The sequence below is a fragment of the Neoarius graeffei genome, chromosome 15 (assembly GCF_027579695.1).
Source record: "Neoarius graeffei isolate fNeoGra1 chromosome 15, fNeoGra1.pri, whole genome shotgun sequence".
Taxonomy (NCBI): Eukaryota; Metazoa; Chordata; class Actinopteri; order Siluriformes; family Ariidae; genus Neoarius; species Neoarius graeffei.
The window spans coordinates 21,552,227-21,570,033 of NC_083583.1; the positions used below are offsets into that span (position 1 = coordinate 21,552,227).

Here is a 17,807-nt window from a genome sequence, read left to right on the forward strand (position 1 = left end):
TCTTCGTGCTGCTCCCTCTTCGCTCGTGTTTTTAAAAATGGTGGTCGTGAAAACAAACCAAACCGGGAAAGTAGGGAAGCGGATGTAGAGTGGACCAATCGGAGCCCTCTTGTCTGCGACGCTGTCTGCGAGGCTTCTGCGGTGGTCACAATTTTTGGGAGGTGCGCGCAGAGCGTCTGCAAAGGTGGGGGGGCTACGCAGACGCCATCTGCGAGGCCATCTGCGAGGACTGCGTTGTCAGCATAAATTGGCCTTTAGTCTCAGCCAGAGTCGAAACGTTCAGGAGCAGTCTCAGAAACGGGCACAGAGCATCACATGGTTATTAAAGTCCTGATTTGGAACTTTTGCATGTTCTCCCTGTGTCTAAGTTTCTTCTGGGTTCTCTGGTTTCCTCGTGACCTCTTAAAAAACCATGTGCAGGAAGGGCCACTCTAAATTGCTCCTTGGTGTGAAGTGTGCATGTGTGCGCGCACATTGGGTCATGTGAAGGAGTGACTGATATTTCTGACGAACCTTGTAAAAGAAATGTATTTATATAAACTGATTAATAAAACATAAATGGAAATTTATTTAAGGCATTATGTCCAGTAGGAAATCTTAGAAATGAACCTGACCTTAAAAAATCACCTCCAACAGTCTGATACTTCTGACATAAGAGCCGATGAAAATGTGACGAAGGTGTGTGTCCTTGTGATCGCAGAAGTCCGGTGATCTGTAAAATACATGCCTAACTATTTCACTAGATCATTTGCTGTTGTATTGTGATTCCATTAAAATGCATTCCACAATGTGTTATTAGTGTCCTCACAAAATGGTTGACTAATCATCAGTGATTGTGAAACAACTCCATGTTTTATAAATAATAGTAATTCTTATACAGTCGGAACTATAATTGTCACCTTTTGGTAAAGCTTAGTGTTAATAAAAAAAAAAAAACCCTCCTATCTTTAATTCTAGCATTTTTTTCCCCCCAAAGGAAAAAAAAATGCATCACCATAATTGACATCCCTAGAAATTCTTATGAACGATATATACATGTAAATGTACTTAGTTCTTTTAAGTACTTTTTTTTTTTTAAAATAGCCATTCCTTGATTTATGAAGGCCAGCATTAAAGGTCCTTGGCAAGGGTCGGAGGTGGAACGTAGAATATCAAGAGCGACCCAAAAAGCGAATTTAATCTTCCTGGTGTCTAATTTGCACTCAAATTGAATAAAACGGTTAATATACTGGTTTGCGCAAGTTCCGAAGGTTTGTTTACATCTCACTTATGCGCGCTTTCACCGCCAGGGGACCGTCGTCGTGACGTCATTCAAGCCAAACAGACTGGGAGCAGTTCTGTGTTTACTTGCGAACCGAGCACACGTGTACGGACTTTGATCGTGAGAGGTTGTGTAAAATGTCTGAAAGCGATAGCGATTTTGAAGTCGGAACTCTCCAAATTGAATATCGAGGGGTGAAACCATATATGTATGAACCTATGGCCGTTGCGAAGCAATCGGTGAATGTGGCTCACTGGTTTGACCGTGCAGCCTCGGAACCGGACAGCGACTCGGCCGAATTGATCGCGGTGACCCTGGACCTCAACGAGACTCGCGCTCAAACGATTTATCCTGGTAGTTATGATAAATTCAGGTTATTGAGAAACGATGGAGGCATCATTGTGCTTTATGTACATACGTATGTACAGCATATGAATATAAATATGGTATATATGTACAGCAGTATGCACATGTATATGCCATATATATATGCTCACACAATGGTATTGTATATATTTTTGTAGTTTGATTGCAGCCTATTATTGCTGTTTTGTTTGAGACGCATCATTTTACAGTATATTTGAATTTCAACATATTTTTAGCAGATTCCTGTGTGCCAGTACTCTTTAGCACCTGCATTCATTTTATTTAGGGTTTTTTTTTTTTTTTTTAGAAAGCACTTTCTAAGAGCCAATTTATTCAAAAATAAGAATAAAGCACAGGTACTTTCTGAATAGTTTAGAGAGAGAGGGTGGGGCAGGGCAGCAACTGTCTGGCATAAGCAGCAGAAACGGCATAAAGACTGTGCTTCAGTAATAATTTCTACCCAATTCCTTTAGTGAAGGGGGAAAAAAAAATGTAGACCTTACGATACTAGATGGCTTAAGGGCATTAGGGACTTTGTGTGTAACCAGCAGCTATGTAACTGAGAACATTCATAAAATGTTTGCTGCTGTGGTGTGTGTGGGTGGTTTTTTTTTTTTTTTATATAAAAGTGCAAGTCCCTTATTTTTCTCCCTGGATTGAAACAAATTGAGAACCTAGGAGTTGAAATATCTTGTATTGCCTTGATATCAAGCAGTTCTGCACTGATTTGGACTGAGTTTCCCAAAAGCATCGCAGCACAAAGATAATCGTTAAATGGTAGAGCGAGCAGCACAATGAACACACACACTCCTAGTTAAGATGCTCTTAGCGTTAAGAGGCTTTTGGGAAATCCACCCAGTTCTAGAAGTGTACCAGGATACTGCTGCCCTACAAACTCAAATTCCAGTTCTAATGTACAAACACATCATGGCATAATAAAAGCTCGGATTTTTGTGGCCAGCATAAGGCAGATAATCCCAGACGCAAATCATTATTATTATTATTATTATTATTATTATTATTATAATAATTACTGCAGAACACATGTAAAGGTTTTTTTCCCCTGCACTATTGGTCATTTCTTATCTGCCTGAAAACCCATTCAAACTTTCCAAGTGCTACTGAGACTCTGTAGAAAACCCCAGAAGACCCAGATTGTTGCAGTGTAGGATCAATAATCAGGCTGTTAGTAATTATAAAGCAATCTGCGTTACTATAGAGATCTTGCATGTGACGTCACAGCCGATCCAGATTGTGACAGACGCCATCGTGTCGGTCAAACGCCATATTCCGCCTTCTGCTTCTACTTCTGCTTTTACTTCTACCTTTTCTTCTGGAAAACCCTACTATATACAATTCTACTACAACGGCTGCGGCTACAAGCTCTCCCTACCTGTGCACGTTTTTATGTTTTTTGTGTGTATTTTTGCGTGTTGTTCGTCTGTACCGGACTTCAAGATCCACTACAACCGTATGGACTTACTGGACATTGGTTTCCAGCAGAAAATGATGGTTTGTAGCGATTTCCATCGCATGCACAACATTCCGGACGAGAAAAAAAAAAACAACATTCCGGACGAGACCAGATGGCGAGACCAGCGGGGTCTCCGTGGATTGTTATCGGAAGCAAAGCGAAGGAGGCGGCGCCGGGAGCCGAAGCAAAAGCGAGGCTACAGGCAGAGCCGGCCTGTTGACTAAGCTCAGAAAACAGCCACTCAAACCTCCACTGCCAAGCCTCTACCTCTCCAACGCCAGATCCATGTAAACAACACGGACGATTTGGAATTACCTTATTCTATAATCGGCTGGTCAGTGCTATACTCAATACTTAAGTGACTTACCCATCCAGTGAGGATCCTTTTCTTGTTTACAAGATGCCACATCTGAGTCACTGACAAATCCTGAATTTCTGTAAAGATAACTGTCTAGAGATTTATAAGCACGCAGTGCTTCACCACTGAACAGCGAGGGAAAGTGAATGAGGTAATCATACACGTCCGGGTATTCCGCTGGCAGTTCAAAATCCGGTCGTGAAAACTCCGTCCGGAAAGCCATAAGGGTCACAAATCTGTAGATCGTTTATTTTAGACATATATCTAGTTATCTGTTCATTAGAAAAATGAGCCGTGTAGTCCGTCGGTTGAAATTGATCCATTCTGTACACGAGTGCAGCAGTATTCAGCGGTGTTTTTGACCGACACGATGGCGGTTGTGTACTTTCCGGTCACGTGACTGCAAGATCTCTATAGGCTGAATGAACTATGTTTATTTGTTGGGTCGAGTTTGTAGCATGGTTGGTTTTAGTTGTGAAACTAAATTTAGGCTGCTGTTAATGAAGAACACTAAAAATGTATTGTGCCGAAGGCGCTGTGCCCGTTTTTGCCTTCACTCATAAACGATGCAGTATTTAATTCTTTTATCAGTTTGTACCAGCAGTAACCAAAGGAACCAAAAAATTAAGTGTTCATTTACACATTTAGCCATGTCCTTTGCAATTCTTAGAAGTACATTTGATAAAGCCAGACCATTCAATTTTTTTTTTATTGCAAACCAGGCCTTTTGATAAGCCTTAATGTGTAATCTTAGTTAAAGTCATCAGAACATTCCCAGTGTATTTTATACCCATTTTTGTGCCATTTGGTTTCTCAATCATTAATTTTGTGTTTAACAATTGTGTAGTCAGCACACTGTGTTAGAATGCAGTCACATGTACAACCCTGGTGCTTAAATGTGAGTATGGCAGAGTGTATTATTGTTGCAAGTGTTTCAGTGATGACCCAGTGGCATTAACAGCACTGCTGTTCCCATCGTAAGGGTTTTTAATTTTTTTTCCCTCCCCCAGACAAACTGTATTAACACTGTATTAAGACTTTGAAATGAAAAGTGAAACAGGGAATGGCCACTAAGCAGAAGTAGTTACCAGCCCCTGCTTTTTTTTTCTTTTTTAAACCTTTTAAGCCAGTAAACACAAGGCTTTTGTGCCTTGATATTTTATAGTGCCATCATGTGAACTAATCATTTAAGAGATTTTCTTTTATAGTATTTTTTTTTTGTATTTGTACAGTGGCTTGGTGATAATGGTGTTACTATAAGTTGATATTGTATTAAATAAGCCCTTCAACCAAATTTGTTAGCCTTAGTCACATTACTCATGCTAAAATATAGGCAAGGAATTAATCATAGGTAATATTTTAATTATGCTTTTTTTTTTTTTTTTTTTTTTTTTTTAAGTTGAGCATTTCATGTTTTTACAAATCAGAATCCAAAATAGTCTTCACAATGGGTTAGAATCATAGAAGGGTTTTAGATTTAACATATTGAAAGTAGGCACTGATCAAAAGGCTAATCGACAAAATACTGATTTCAGTTAAACACTTTCTAGAACTTTCCCTTCTAGAAAACATGGCTCAGAAAAGGGCTTCGTTTCAAGCCAGCTGGATGTGAACAAAGTTCTGATTTTATATAGTGTTTGGAGAAGTGCCATGGAGTCAACTTTACAGTTCAAGCAGTATAGTCATCATTTATGTTTTTCCTCCCACAGTTCAGTATTTTCAGAGTTTGATAATCATTCAATTTAAACAGCAAATCAAATCACAACTGTTCATAATAGACAAACGACGTGTGATTGTGTAAGCGTATGTTACAGTTATTCATTGATCTTTTTAAAGTGCAGATATACAGCTGCTACATATCACGTGGATTCCTCCTGGTGGAATAAACAAATTCCTGTGGCAGGTGGACTGAGACCAAGGTGTTGAGTGAGTGAGAATGGGGAATTCAGTTCTGTGGCTGGAGATACTGGCTTGTGAAACTCTCCAGTTGCCTCTCCAAATCTGTGGCCTTGTGTCTGGAAGAACAAAAAGGAAAAAAAAAGTTCAACAAGTACCAGGAGTTCAGACTACTTGCAGCCTGGCCCACCTTTAGCTGTCCACAACAAAATGCAAAGGAAGATATGTTTTAAGATAAAAAAAAAAAAGAGACATTTTACCCACTTAATGCAGATACAACTTGACAGTTATAGGCCTTTTTGTTTGAGTTACTGATGTTTGGATTAAACCTATTCTAGTCAAAAGATTAAGAACCCTTCATTGAGTTTGTATAGTTGTGATTTTCAAATATGCCAAAATGGGGGGAAAAAAAAAAAAAGGGAGACAAAACTAATTTCAATTTGCAAAGCTTATGGAAGGAGGGTAACATTGTAAAGATTTACCAACTAAGATCTGTGCACAGATCGCTGTTATTAATGTAATGTTTAAAAAAAATATTTTTGGGGGGCTTTTTTCACCTTTATTGGATAGGACAGTGTAGAGACAGGAAATGAGCGGGAGAGAGAGATGGGGAGGGATCGGGAAATGACCTCGGGTCGGAATCGAACCCGGGTCCCCGGATTTATGGTATGCCGCCTTATCCACCTGAGCCACGATGCCCCCAATGTTTATTATTAATTGATTTATTGTTCTAAAAAGTTGTGTGCTAACTTAAGTGATTTGGAGCTCCTCTGGACTGTTTCTAGCTGCTGGATCTTTGTCGTCAGCCGGCTGATTTCACTTTCCAGGTCCTGTTGGGTTATATCCACCTGCTGGCACAGCCTGTCAAACGTGCTGGCTATCTCCCTGCATGGCACAAACCATCACTCACAACTGTGTACAACCAAATTAACATCTTTATCACAGAATACAAAAAAAAAACAAAACACACCAACCTCAATTCCAGAAGAACCCCCCCCCCACAAGTGGTTATTCTTGAGTGGCCTGTTCAGTATTTAAGTTGATAAATACGGTTACTTACTGCTGCACTTGCCGGCTGCAATTTGAACTGGTGAAACTGACGATCATCTGGAGTTTCTCGGTGGCGTAATCTACAAACTGCTTTTTCAGTGCTCTCTCCTTAGCCTTGGTGGTCCAAGTGAGTTTCTCGAATAAATACACCATACCATAAAGACTCATGGATACAGCGATGACTTTCCAGCCCATCATCGTCCATACCTGTTACAAAGACAAATGGGTTGATTATAATACTGTGACCTTAAGCCATGGGTAATGAGCAAGGAATAAATATAATGGGGCATGCTGTTATGGGAAAGTAATCCACAACTGGGTGGCATGGCATGGAGTTACTGTTCCCACCCTGGATTATTTTTTCTATAACACCACCTTCTGGAATGTATTATTCCTCTTACATCACAATAAGACAAAAATGTAGAGAATTCAACAGTGCTGTGATATAAGCTGACAAAAAAAACAACAAAAGAGTACCGCTAAAAAAAAAAGCAAATGTACAACACATTCTTTGTAAGATCATTGGACTTTACACACTGTTGGATTAATATGTTACCCACCACTCCCCCCAAGATGACCACGCTCATGGAAATGTGTGAGGTGAGGGAAGCCAGATTTCCAACCCTAGACGACATCATGAGCTCCTCCTGGTTCATCACAGCCTGAGGTTGGTTCAGAGTAGCCACAGCAGCTCTAGGGGGTGGAGCCTGTGCAATGGCACCGCTTCCTGGAGTAGTGGCCAAAGGACGTGTGAGCTGAGACCGACAAATGAGAGAGAAAAAGCTTGTGAGAAGGGGTTCCTCAGTGGCATGTGACAAGCGTAACAAAAGGGTAATAGTGTTCATACAGGCTAATTTACGAATGACATTTTTATAGGACTGAGCCATAAATATGAGATTACCTGGAGGTTTTGATCCACCAGCATGAGGGCACGCTTGGCATTGGCTGGGCCGAGGAAACGGTTGACCAGAGCAGTCCAGCCAAGAGAGAATTGAAACTCAATGTTCTCCTGGAAATCAGCACAGAGGATTGTGCAGTTCAGGTCATAACTGAGGTCAAACTTTCTGGAAGGAATGTGGATTTGGCTCTGAACATCAGGGGGCAGTAAAGGCTGCAAACATTCTGTTAGCACAGGGGGCAAGAGAAGATCATTAGAGGACAATGTCCTTCAGTGCTGGTGTGCAGCATGTGCTGTCTCTCATGTGATGAAATTGCATAAGAATAGAACATGTAAAATTATCTATTCTGCAGATAAGTTGTCACCATGATCATTCATATACGGACCCTTGGTTAATCAATAACAGCTGCTGTACCAAATCTCTTAATATGAGGAAGCCGGCCAATAAACAATTACATTTTATACCACAGCACTGTTGAATTCACAAGGTGTTATTTAATCTCCTATAAAAGCAGGAAAATGTCTTCATCATTGTTTTTATAGTAACAATTTTCATTTAGCCTGTATGTTTGACACGCCATATAAATTGATTAAACAATGTGTATATCTGTTAATACGGTTACATTTTCTGTAAGGAGACATTTATATAACGAGCTTTGTAACAGACAGAGGTAAAGCTGTGGTATTTTTGTCAAAGTAATGTCAAGATAAAGAAAATAAGGGTAGTGAGGGAATGATTGTTTATAGCTGTTACAATGCAAGTAACAGTACACAAAACAAGTTGTTTCATGGACATTCCACAACATTAAACATAAAAGAATAAAATATGTCAGAAACTGCTGTGGTATAATAGGAATAAAACACTTTATGATGGAAAATAATCAACTTCAATGTGATAGCAGTAACACTGCTTCATGTTGTACTGCATCACACCATCTGTCACTGACTATTTTATTATAAAACCACACCGTGGTGTGTTTTATTCCTGACACAATACACTTTTGTACGTTTGTAACATAATTAATAAAATAAGTCTCATTTTAGTTGATTTTCGTTACAATAGGCACACACCGATCATTTCTTTCTGAGAGGACTGCACAGAAGCGTTGACTGCATCAGAGCAGCGGAAAGCCAGGTTCTTTCCCATTCCCTTTTCCACATGATTAAGCAGATCCTGAGAAACAGATTTGCACATTTTGTAAAATTTATACAAGACAAATTTTCCTTGAAAATAAAAAAAAATTACACAAACTTTCTCCTTAGTATAAATGTAGTAAAAATTATCCATCCATCCATTATCTGTAACCGCTTATCCTGTGTTGGGTTGCGGGCAAGCTGGAGCCTACCCCAGCTGACTATGGGCGAGAGGCAGGGTACACCCTGGACAAGTCATCAGATCATCACAGGGCTGACATACTGTATAGAGACAAACATTCACACCTACGGTCAATTTAGAGCCACCAATTAGCCTAACCTGCATGTCTTTGGACTGTGGGGGAAACCGGAGTACCCAGAGGAAACCCACATAGACATGGGGAGAACGTGCAAACTCCGTACTGAAAGGCCTCCGTCAGCCACTGGGCTCGAACCCAGAACCTTCTTGCTGTGAGGTGACAGTGCTAACCACTACACCACCGTGCTGCCGTAGTCAAAATTAATATATATAATTCTATTCACAGTCACTGGATATGAGCAATCGCGCGCTCTGATTAGCCCCTCTAATGCTAGGCTATCAGCTCATATACCACGAGTAGAGAAAAACAAAATGGCGGCGCATGCTGCTGAATCAACCGAGGACGAAATAAAAACTCTACTTGAAAACAAAGCCCCCCAAAAAGTATTTAAAAGAATCAGAACTCGCTAAAAGAATATAGTCCCCCCCAAATATCTCTTGTTCCACATTCCAGCTCAGTCAGTGGCAGTAATGGACCTTTAAGTTGGTTTGCCAACCACCAAAAAAAAAACCTAAAGAAGGAACCCCCCAAACAAAACAATAAAAAAAAAAAAGCAGCAACAAAATATGGAATAAAAGTATTTGATGGCAAGAACGTATCTTTTTTTTTTCCCCAAGAATTATTATAGCAGCATTTTTCACAAATTGATACTGCCATTTCGCCGGTTTGTTTACATTCTAAGCGGAAATGATTTGGTCCAGTGTTTTGTATAAAATATTTTGTATCGAATTTGCAAAAAATAAAAATGCTGTTTCTCAAAATCCAGTGAATGTGAATAGAATAAAACAATTATTCTACTCAATCTCGCCGTACATGGTTTAGAGCTGACGAGGCATGTCAGCTCATGTATGACTTGATTTCGTGAAATAACTTAAATGGAAATTAAGTGTCTGAAATTTGCTAGTTTAGTTGTATACTAAACCCACAGGGGTAAAGCAGCCAACAAATGAAGGAAGGTTATAGCCTTCATGTCTAAATCATTACAGATTCGGGGGTTTTCTCATCTCATTATCTGTAGCCGCTTTATCCTGTTCTACAGGGTCGCAGGCAAGCTGGAGCCTATCCCAGCTGACTACGGGCGAGAAGTGGGGTACACCCTGGACAAGTCGCCAGGTCATCACAGGGCTGACACATAGACACAGACAACCATTCACACTCACATTCACACCTACGGTCAATTTAGAGTCACCAGTAACCTAACCTGCATGTCTTTGGACTGTGGGGGAAACCCACACGGACATGGGGAGAACATGCAAACTCTGCACAGAAAGGCCCTCGCCGGCCACGGAGCTCGAACCCAGGCCTTCTTGCTGTGAGGCGACAGCGCTAACCACTACACCACCGTGCCGCCTTCGCGGGTTTTTTTAAATACATAAAACGTTTCCTAAAATAGCACAATAAGTCAGCTTTAAAATGTTAAATATCAAACTCAGTCTATTGTACCACTGGAATCATTGCTTCAAGGTGGTGCTACCTACTGTATTTAGCTCTATGATGTCCTTTTGTGTTTTTTTATTTTTTATATAAAAGTGTATGTGTAATAGTGTTCAGAAACTATGTTAGCAAGTCTGTCTGAATTACTCATGAAAAACTGGAACCTCTACGTAACATTAGGCTTATAGCTCCAGTGCCAGCTACCAAAAAGCAACCACTGGACACCAAACTAGTCTTGGCTAAAGAACTATATAAGAAGTAACGGAACTTTGGTATTTTAAGTACTTTAAATTTAAGGCTTACTGAAATGTATTTAGGGCGGCACGGTGGTGTAGTGGTTAGCGCTGTCGCCTCACAGCAAGAAGGTCCGGGTTTGAGCCCCGTGGCCGGCGAGGGCCTTTCTGTGTGGAGTTTGCATGTTCTCCCCGTGTCCGCGTGGGTTTCCTCTGGGTGCTCCGGTTTCCCCCACAGTCCAAAGACATGCAGGTTAGGATAACTGGTGACTCTAAATTGACCGTAGGTGTGAATGTGAGTGTGAATGGTTGTCTGTGTCCATATGTCAGCCCTGTGATGACCTGGCGACTTGTCCAGGGTGTACCCCGCCTTTCGCTCGTAGTCAGCTGGGATAGGCTCCAGCTTGCCTGCGACCCTGTAGAACAGGATAAAGCGGCTACAGATAATGAGATGAGAATGATGAAATTTATTGAGACCTTGCGCTTATAAGGAGAACATAAGCTAATTTAGATGCAGCAATACGCACAAGCTCTCCTGAAATGTGTCCAAGAGAAGATCAACTCACTGATTTGTAGATCTTTAACACGTGAGAAGATGGGTGGAAGTCTGAACGAAACTCATCTACGAGCACTGAGAGTCGACAGATCTCCTCTGCCATGGCATTTGATACCTGGTACAGACAGACAGACAGACAGACAGACATTCAATAACCGTCTATAGTCTGTTCTAGATCACTTTCAATATTAGTGCTGCATTTTGCCATTTCTACCTGGTTGGCCACCTGCTCTGAGACCATCTTAATTTTCTTTTCGATATCCTCAGTGAGAGGCTTGAGCTGATTTCGAACAAACTCCAAGCGGTCCTTCAGATACTCTTTCTCCTCCAGAGAGGCCACCCTAATAACGGTTACAAAGCTCATCACAGGTACATCTTGCTGCTTATGAATCATGCATATACACAACTGAATACAAACCAGCTCTTTATAACAGAGACATAATGCATGATTGCAATATTAAATTATGCTCCGAATTTCACAGTGGCCTGTCGAAATAAGTTAGAACCAGCTATGCCAGAGTGAAACTCAGAAGACAGAACTAAAGAAAGTGAGCCCACCTCTTCTCAGCAGCAGCAATGTGGATCTGATCCATGATGTCTTTAACACTTTCAGTGATCTGCTTTGCCCTGATTGTGTGCTGCTCAAACTTTGTTTTCACTACTGACTGCGAGATACACTCCTGCGAGGCCACATGCATGTGTTACTGGGATGAGCGGCACTTTAAGGGGCGAGATACTGACCTGCTGCTCCGGCTCGTCCCAAACAAAGGAAGAGGATGAGGAGAAAGTTCAGCAGCAGGTCTGCACCATCGCAGTGTCATGCTTCACCTCACAGTAACTTACAGTAAATAAAATGCAAAAGCATACATTCAAATCAGGTCAAAGATAAAAGTAAAAAAGACTTAAAGATCACATATCACAATCTGGAACAGAAATTAAATGATATCAAAAACAAAATAATGAACAGATGCTCAACACTATTTTCTGAACAATAAGTTGGTCATATTGTGTGTGAGGGGCTCCCTGCTCAATTCTATCTGCTTGAACATATTATGTAGCAATATTTCATGCAATTCACTTTATAATATTGATATGGTGATAAACTAAGTCACCATACACTATTCTGATAGATGCCAGGATCATCAGTATTTTTATAACTCTGATGTAGCACATTAGCTGCTAAAATTTATAGGAAATCTTAAAAAAAAACAAAAAAAAACTTTATTTATATAGACGTTAAAGTATCGCAAAACTTAGTTTTTCACATTTTAAAAAAATCTAATTTGCTGGTAGTTTGTTAGCAAACCTATATATCGCATCATATAGTCCATCACAGAAACATATTTGAGTATCGTATGATATTTTTGGGCGGCACGGTGGTGTAGTGGTTAGCGCTGTCACCTCACAGCAAGAAGGTCCGGGTTTGAGCCCCGTGGCCGGCGAGGGCCTTTCTGTGTGGAGTTTGCATGTTCTCCCCGTGTCCGCGTGGGTTTCCTCCGGGTGCTCCGGTTTCCCCCACAGTCCAAAGACATGCAGGTTAGGTTAACTGGTGACTCTAAATTGACCGTAGGTGTGAATGAGAGTGTGAATGGTTGTCTGTGTCTATGTGTCAGCCCTGTGATGACCTGGCGACTTGTCCAGGGTGTACCCCGCCTTTCGCCCGTAGTCAGCTGGGATAGGCTCCAGCTTGCCTGCGACCCTGTAGAAGGATAAAGCGGCTAGAGATAATGAGATGAGATGATATTTTTGTCATATCACCTTACTTCTCATCTCATCATCTCTAGCCGCTTTATCCTGTTCTACAGGGTCGCAAGCAAGCTAGAGCCTATCCCAGCTGACTACGGGCGAAAGGCGGGGTACACCCTGGACAAGTCGCCAGGTCATCACAGGGCTATCACCTTACTTACAATATTTAATTTATTTTAATTTATCTAGAAGTTTTCTCTATTTCTTTTCTCTGTTTATCTGTAATGATGCTGTTGGAATCTTAATTTCCCTGAGGGAACCCACCCAAAGGGATCAATAAAGTTTTATCTAATCTAATCTACTCGAACACTAACAAATGAACAGATCACAATTAGGCTTATGCCAAAATATTATATTTCTGTATTCAGCAGTTTGAGAATTTTAAAAAATCACACACACAAAAAAAACCCAAAAACCTCATAGTACAGAAAATACAGTACTCAAAATCATACAAAACATCAACATAATCCACAAAACACTGATATATCAAATAGGAAAACTGGTGAACTGAGGAGAAGGGTGTCCTTGCCTTAGCAAATCTAGACTTCAGCAATGAACATAGATTGATGAAAAAGAGCACATGGGCCTAGGAAAAGGAAATGGCTAGGCAGGGGGAAAAAACTGGCAGAATAATTAAGCTACACTTCAGGAAAGATGTACACGGTGGCAGGAAAAAAACAACTCTACATGTGTGTGGTGTACGTATCTCAATCCAAATATGATTAAGTTTTAAGACTCATGACACTGGGGAACACAATTTTTGTTGAGTTAGGTCTGACAGCTGTTTTTAACTAATTTTTGGGTGCAGAATCCAAAACTGATCTCAGTTTTTCTCTATCACGTCAAGTTTTTGAACTATAGGATCCCCGTTTTTTTTTTAAATATGAAAAATACTGTACTTAACAGATATGTGCTTGTTTTATAAAAATTTACAAATATTGACATACAATGAAATATGAAAGAAACAGGCATGACTGCAATGTTTATTTAACACATGTTTTTACAAAGGATATGGCTACTGTAATTATAATTGTGTGCAAGTAGTTAAGGTAAAAATTTATGTTTATACAGTAGCTCTTTCTGGAGTGTTCAACTTGAGGACCATCACGTTTGATGCTCCAACAATAGTCAGCCATCATATGTACATCCCATCTACCCTGATAATGTTCTTCCATAACCTTCAAATAGTCTTACTACAGCTAATCAGTGGAATTTTGCTTATCTGGAGGGTAAGCTGTGGAGAAAAAAACTTGACGTGCTAGAAAAAAAAACTGACTGCAATTTTGGAATCAGCATGCCAATTTTAGTTTTAATCAGCATAAAAATCTAACTCAACAGAACATTTTTTTCAAATTGTTCCCCAGTGTGATAATTTATGAACTATTGTAAATATTGGTGTGCATTTTCAATCTGCTTGAGAAATCTCCCTTTCTTAACACTTATAATGGAAATGACAAATGAGTTATTTCTAAGCACGAAACCTAAAGATGTAAAAATCAGGAAAAAAAAAAGGTCACAGTGAGTCAAGATACAAGAATCCTCAGCCTCCTGATAGATTAAAAATTCATAATACTAACATTAATCCTAGCTTTAAGTCTTACAGATGTTATCTGAAGGCATAAAGTTATAAGGGATTAAGAGATAATGCACAATTTATGAAAAACCTTTGCTTGTGGTGTCAGAAAGCAGACAAGAAATAATCTGGTAATAATTTATACTTGAAAACAAGTCAGTTCTATTTGATCAATTTTCTTGATCTCACCAACATTAAAATAAAAATGTCTTGACGTACTTTTTATCTCAGTGCTGTGATATTTTAATTTACGCTACCTATAGCTTTAAGAAATCAATTGAAGACGTTTGCCTAAATGCACTGTATTTGTAAACACAATTTACTGTAGACAAGTTATAAAGCTCTAAGAGGATGCGTTTGGGGTTACATGAAAACCATCAAGCTTGTGTTGATTCCTACTTTATCTCACTAGAATATTTAGTGGAGAAGTCAGTTTTCAATTGATCATCAATCTGTATTTCAATTCCCAAAACAGCTCCTCATCGTTAAACAAACATTCATTTAAAAATGCCCGAAATACTTTATTTGGATGGTCTGAGTCAGTGACCTACATGGCTTTCTTTCTCTCCTTTCATTTACATTTTACTTGTTTAAAGACACCAGGCGAAATATGACCAAGACTATAGCAGATTTTTTTTTTTTTAGTTCATTCTAGAGGTTTCTACTGCTTTTTAAAATTTTTAATATTTTATTTCCAGTTAAACTCTACTGCCATTTATATCCTCAGGTCTCCCTACTCTAATGCACTTGTTTCAACTCAAACAGCTTCTAGATGAGACAAAATTTTTCATCTGGACTTATTTTTTGTTGTTGTTCTGGCAATAAACAGACATCGCATATCCATGGTTATCATCTCAGCAACCACTTGCCTCAAATGTCCTCTCAAAGCTCTGGAACGCCTTCAGTCTTTCCTGGAAGCCTTCTGCTAATGCTCCACCTGGAAAGAAACACTGCAGATTTAGTACAGCAGCCCATCTCAAGAGGACATAAAAGGCATGCCTGACTTGAACTGTGTAGGTGTAATTAAGGATTTGTGTATTTAAGATTTGGATAAGTGATCAATCTTTAATAATTACATAAAATCAGTCTCATTTGGATCGTTGAAGTGAATCATTTGGTGAACCATTCAATGAATCATTTAGTGAATCATTTAATGAATCATACCATTAATCCTGGATAAATTACCAAACAGCTAGATTATGGTATCTTATCAAATTATTATTGATCACTTACCATATTACAAATTGTCTACACCTTCCTTGAATTCTTTTGACTGGGCAACTTCAAAATATCGAAACAGCAGATGAGTACACACAGCTTTGATAATAAATGAATTTATTATACAAAGATAAAAATAATAATCAATATATACAAGCAGTGAGGCGTGTGTATATGTGTGTGTTTGTATGAGGGAGCTATAAAATTTGGAATGTTCTTATCTGATGTTTTGTTATGTTCGTGTGTGTGTGTGTGTGTGTGCGTGCGCACGCGCCAGGACGAGCCAGAGTGTCTTATCTGCACTCTTGGAGGAGGGGACCCCTCAGGATTTAGTGAGCACGCGTTTTCTCAGTAACAAAGAAATTCCACACTCATTATCAAACTCACTGAAATCTTAATAAGGTCAAAATATGAGTGAGTTAAATGAAATTAAAACGTTAGGAGAGAGAGAGAAAAAAAAGACATGCACAAACTTATGGATTAACCAATTTTAAATCAATAATACCAAATAATAGAGAATCAAAAATAATAAATCAGTGTACACACATTCCTGACTATAGCTTCACACTTGGTAAATTAATTACTGTCTAGACTAATTATTTTGCCCAGTGCCTTTCCTTACTGCAAACTTTCGTCTTCTGTAGAAAGCAGAGTCTCTTCTGTGGAAATGACCGGCAGGCTGAAGATTGCGCTTCGGAGAGACAGAGAGAGAGAGAGAGAGCGGTTGCTCTGAAGCAGTGGTGTAGTCTACTTTTTTGCAGTGGGTATACTCAGTGCTTGCCATGCAACGCCCCCCCGGGAAAAAATTTATACTCACACACACATACATACATACATATATATATATATATATATATATATACATATATATATATATATATATATATATATATATATATATATATATATATATATATATATATATATATATACGGGGCGGCACGGTGGTGTAGTGGTTAGCGCTGTCGCCTCACAGCAAGAAGGTCCTGGGTTCGAGCCCCAGGGCCGGCGAGGGCCCTTCTGTGTGGAGTTTGCATGTTCTCCCCGTGTCCGCGTGGGTTTCCTCCGGGTGCTCCGGTTTCCCCCACAGTCCAAAGACATGCAGGTTAGGTTAACTGGTGACTCTAAATTGACCGTAGGTGTGAATGTGAGTGTGAATGGTTGTCTGTGTCTATGTGTCAGCCCTGTGATGACCTGGCGACTTGTCCAGGGTGTACCCCGCCTTTCGCCCGTAGTCAGCTGGGATAGGCTCCAGCTTGCCTGCGACCCTGTAGAAGGATAAAGCGGCTAGAGATAATGAGATGAGATGAGATATATACACACACACACACACACGTGTGTTGTGGCTATACTGTTATACTTGTACTCATCCATCTTGTAACTGTCCGATAACCTGAAAGCAACACCTCATGAGCACCATCACTGCCTAATGCATAGTAATATGCATCTTGAAACTGGTTTTGTGTACAGATCTACTGTATGCAAAACAAATGTGGTTTAAATGTACAAAATTTATAAAATTTTGATTCACCGTTCAACTTAAGATAAGTGGGCTTTTCCATCATTGTTTTTTTATTTTTCATGTATCAAGAAAATTTGACATATTGACATGTAAATTAAACATCACACAATAATATATTAACATATTAAATGCATTTCTTATTTCTTATCTATTCAGCACATCAGCTTAAATGAACAAGAAAACATCCTAGATGTGCTAAAACAAATGTTTGCTTCAGAGAAGAAAAAATTAATTTAATTAACAAATACGCAATGCCCTTCAGTGTGTTAGTCCACAAGCCCTGCAAAAAAGGTCTACAGGACTTTCCAGGTGTTTTTATATTCTGGCATTTGAGGTCTGCATTGCCTCCTTGGTTGTGTTGCAGAGTGATGGCTGAGGACACTTCTGAAAACACTGAAATAGTGTCGTTTGTTTTCGTTTCATGATTTCGCAAGCTTGATTGAATGCTAGATAATGCCGCGTGGTCTGTCATGACTGAATAAGCACTGTTGCTTAGCAACAAGTCAAAGGCAGACCCCTTCGCATGTTTGTAAACAAACCGACCGTTGCTAGGATGCGCGCGCAGCCTGGACTCAGAAACAATGGCGCTGCCCATAGACCGGCATTATGAGCTGTCAGATTATGCCAAACAATTGTCGTGACAAGATCGAGAATGCTACATAAATAAGTTAACTCTAACAAGTGGACATCGCCTACCGGATCCGCATTTAATTAAACAGTGGACGGACGATGTTAGTAAGTTCCCTGGTATACAATGGCCAGATATAT

The 17,807-nt window shown here is 39.7% G+C and overlaps 1 protein-coding gene across 1 annotated transcript in view; it reads right to left on the reverse strand.

Annotated features, from left to right (window-relative positions):
• Window positions 1-5,062: 5,062 nt before the first annotated feature.
• Window positions 5,063-17,807, reverse strand: part of LOC132899255 (mitofusin-1-like) — a 48,392-nt gene continuing 35,647 nt past the window's right edge. The window contains exons 10-19 of the mRNA XM_060941003.1: window positions 15,169-15,236; window positions 11,539-11,660; window positions 11,195-11,321; window positions 10,991-11,095; window positions 8,375-8,477; window positions 7,307-7,527; window positions 6,966-7,160; window positions 6,416-6,612; window positions 6,106-6,240; window positions 5,063-5,474 (exon numbers count right to left, since the gene is read on the reverse strand). Coding sequence (XP_060796986.1) covers window positions 5,405-5,474; window positions 6,106-6,240; window positions 6,416-6,612; window positions 6,966-7,160; window positions 7,307-7,527; window positions 8,375-8,477; window positions 10,991-11,095; window positions 11,195-11,321; window positions 11,539-11,660; window positions 15,169-15,236 — 1,343 coding nt within the window. The 3' untranslated portion in view covers window positions 5,063-5,404. The remainder of the gene's footprint in view (window positions 5,475-6,105; window positions 6,241-6,415; window positions 6,613-6,965; window positions 7,161-7,306; window positions 7,528-8,374; window positions 8,478-10,990; window positions 11,096-11,194; window positions 11,322-11,538; window positions 11,661-15,168; window positions 15,237-17,807) is intronic.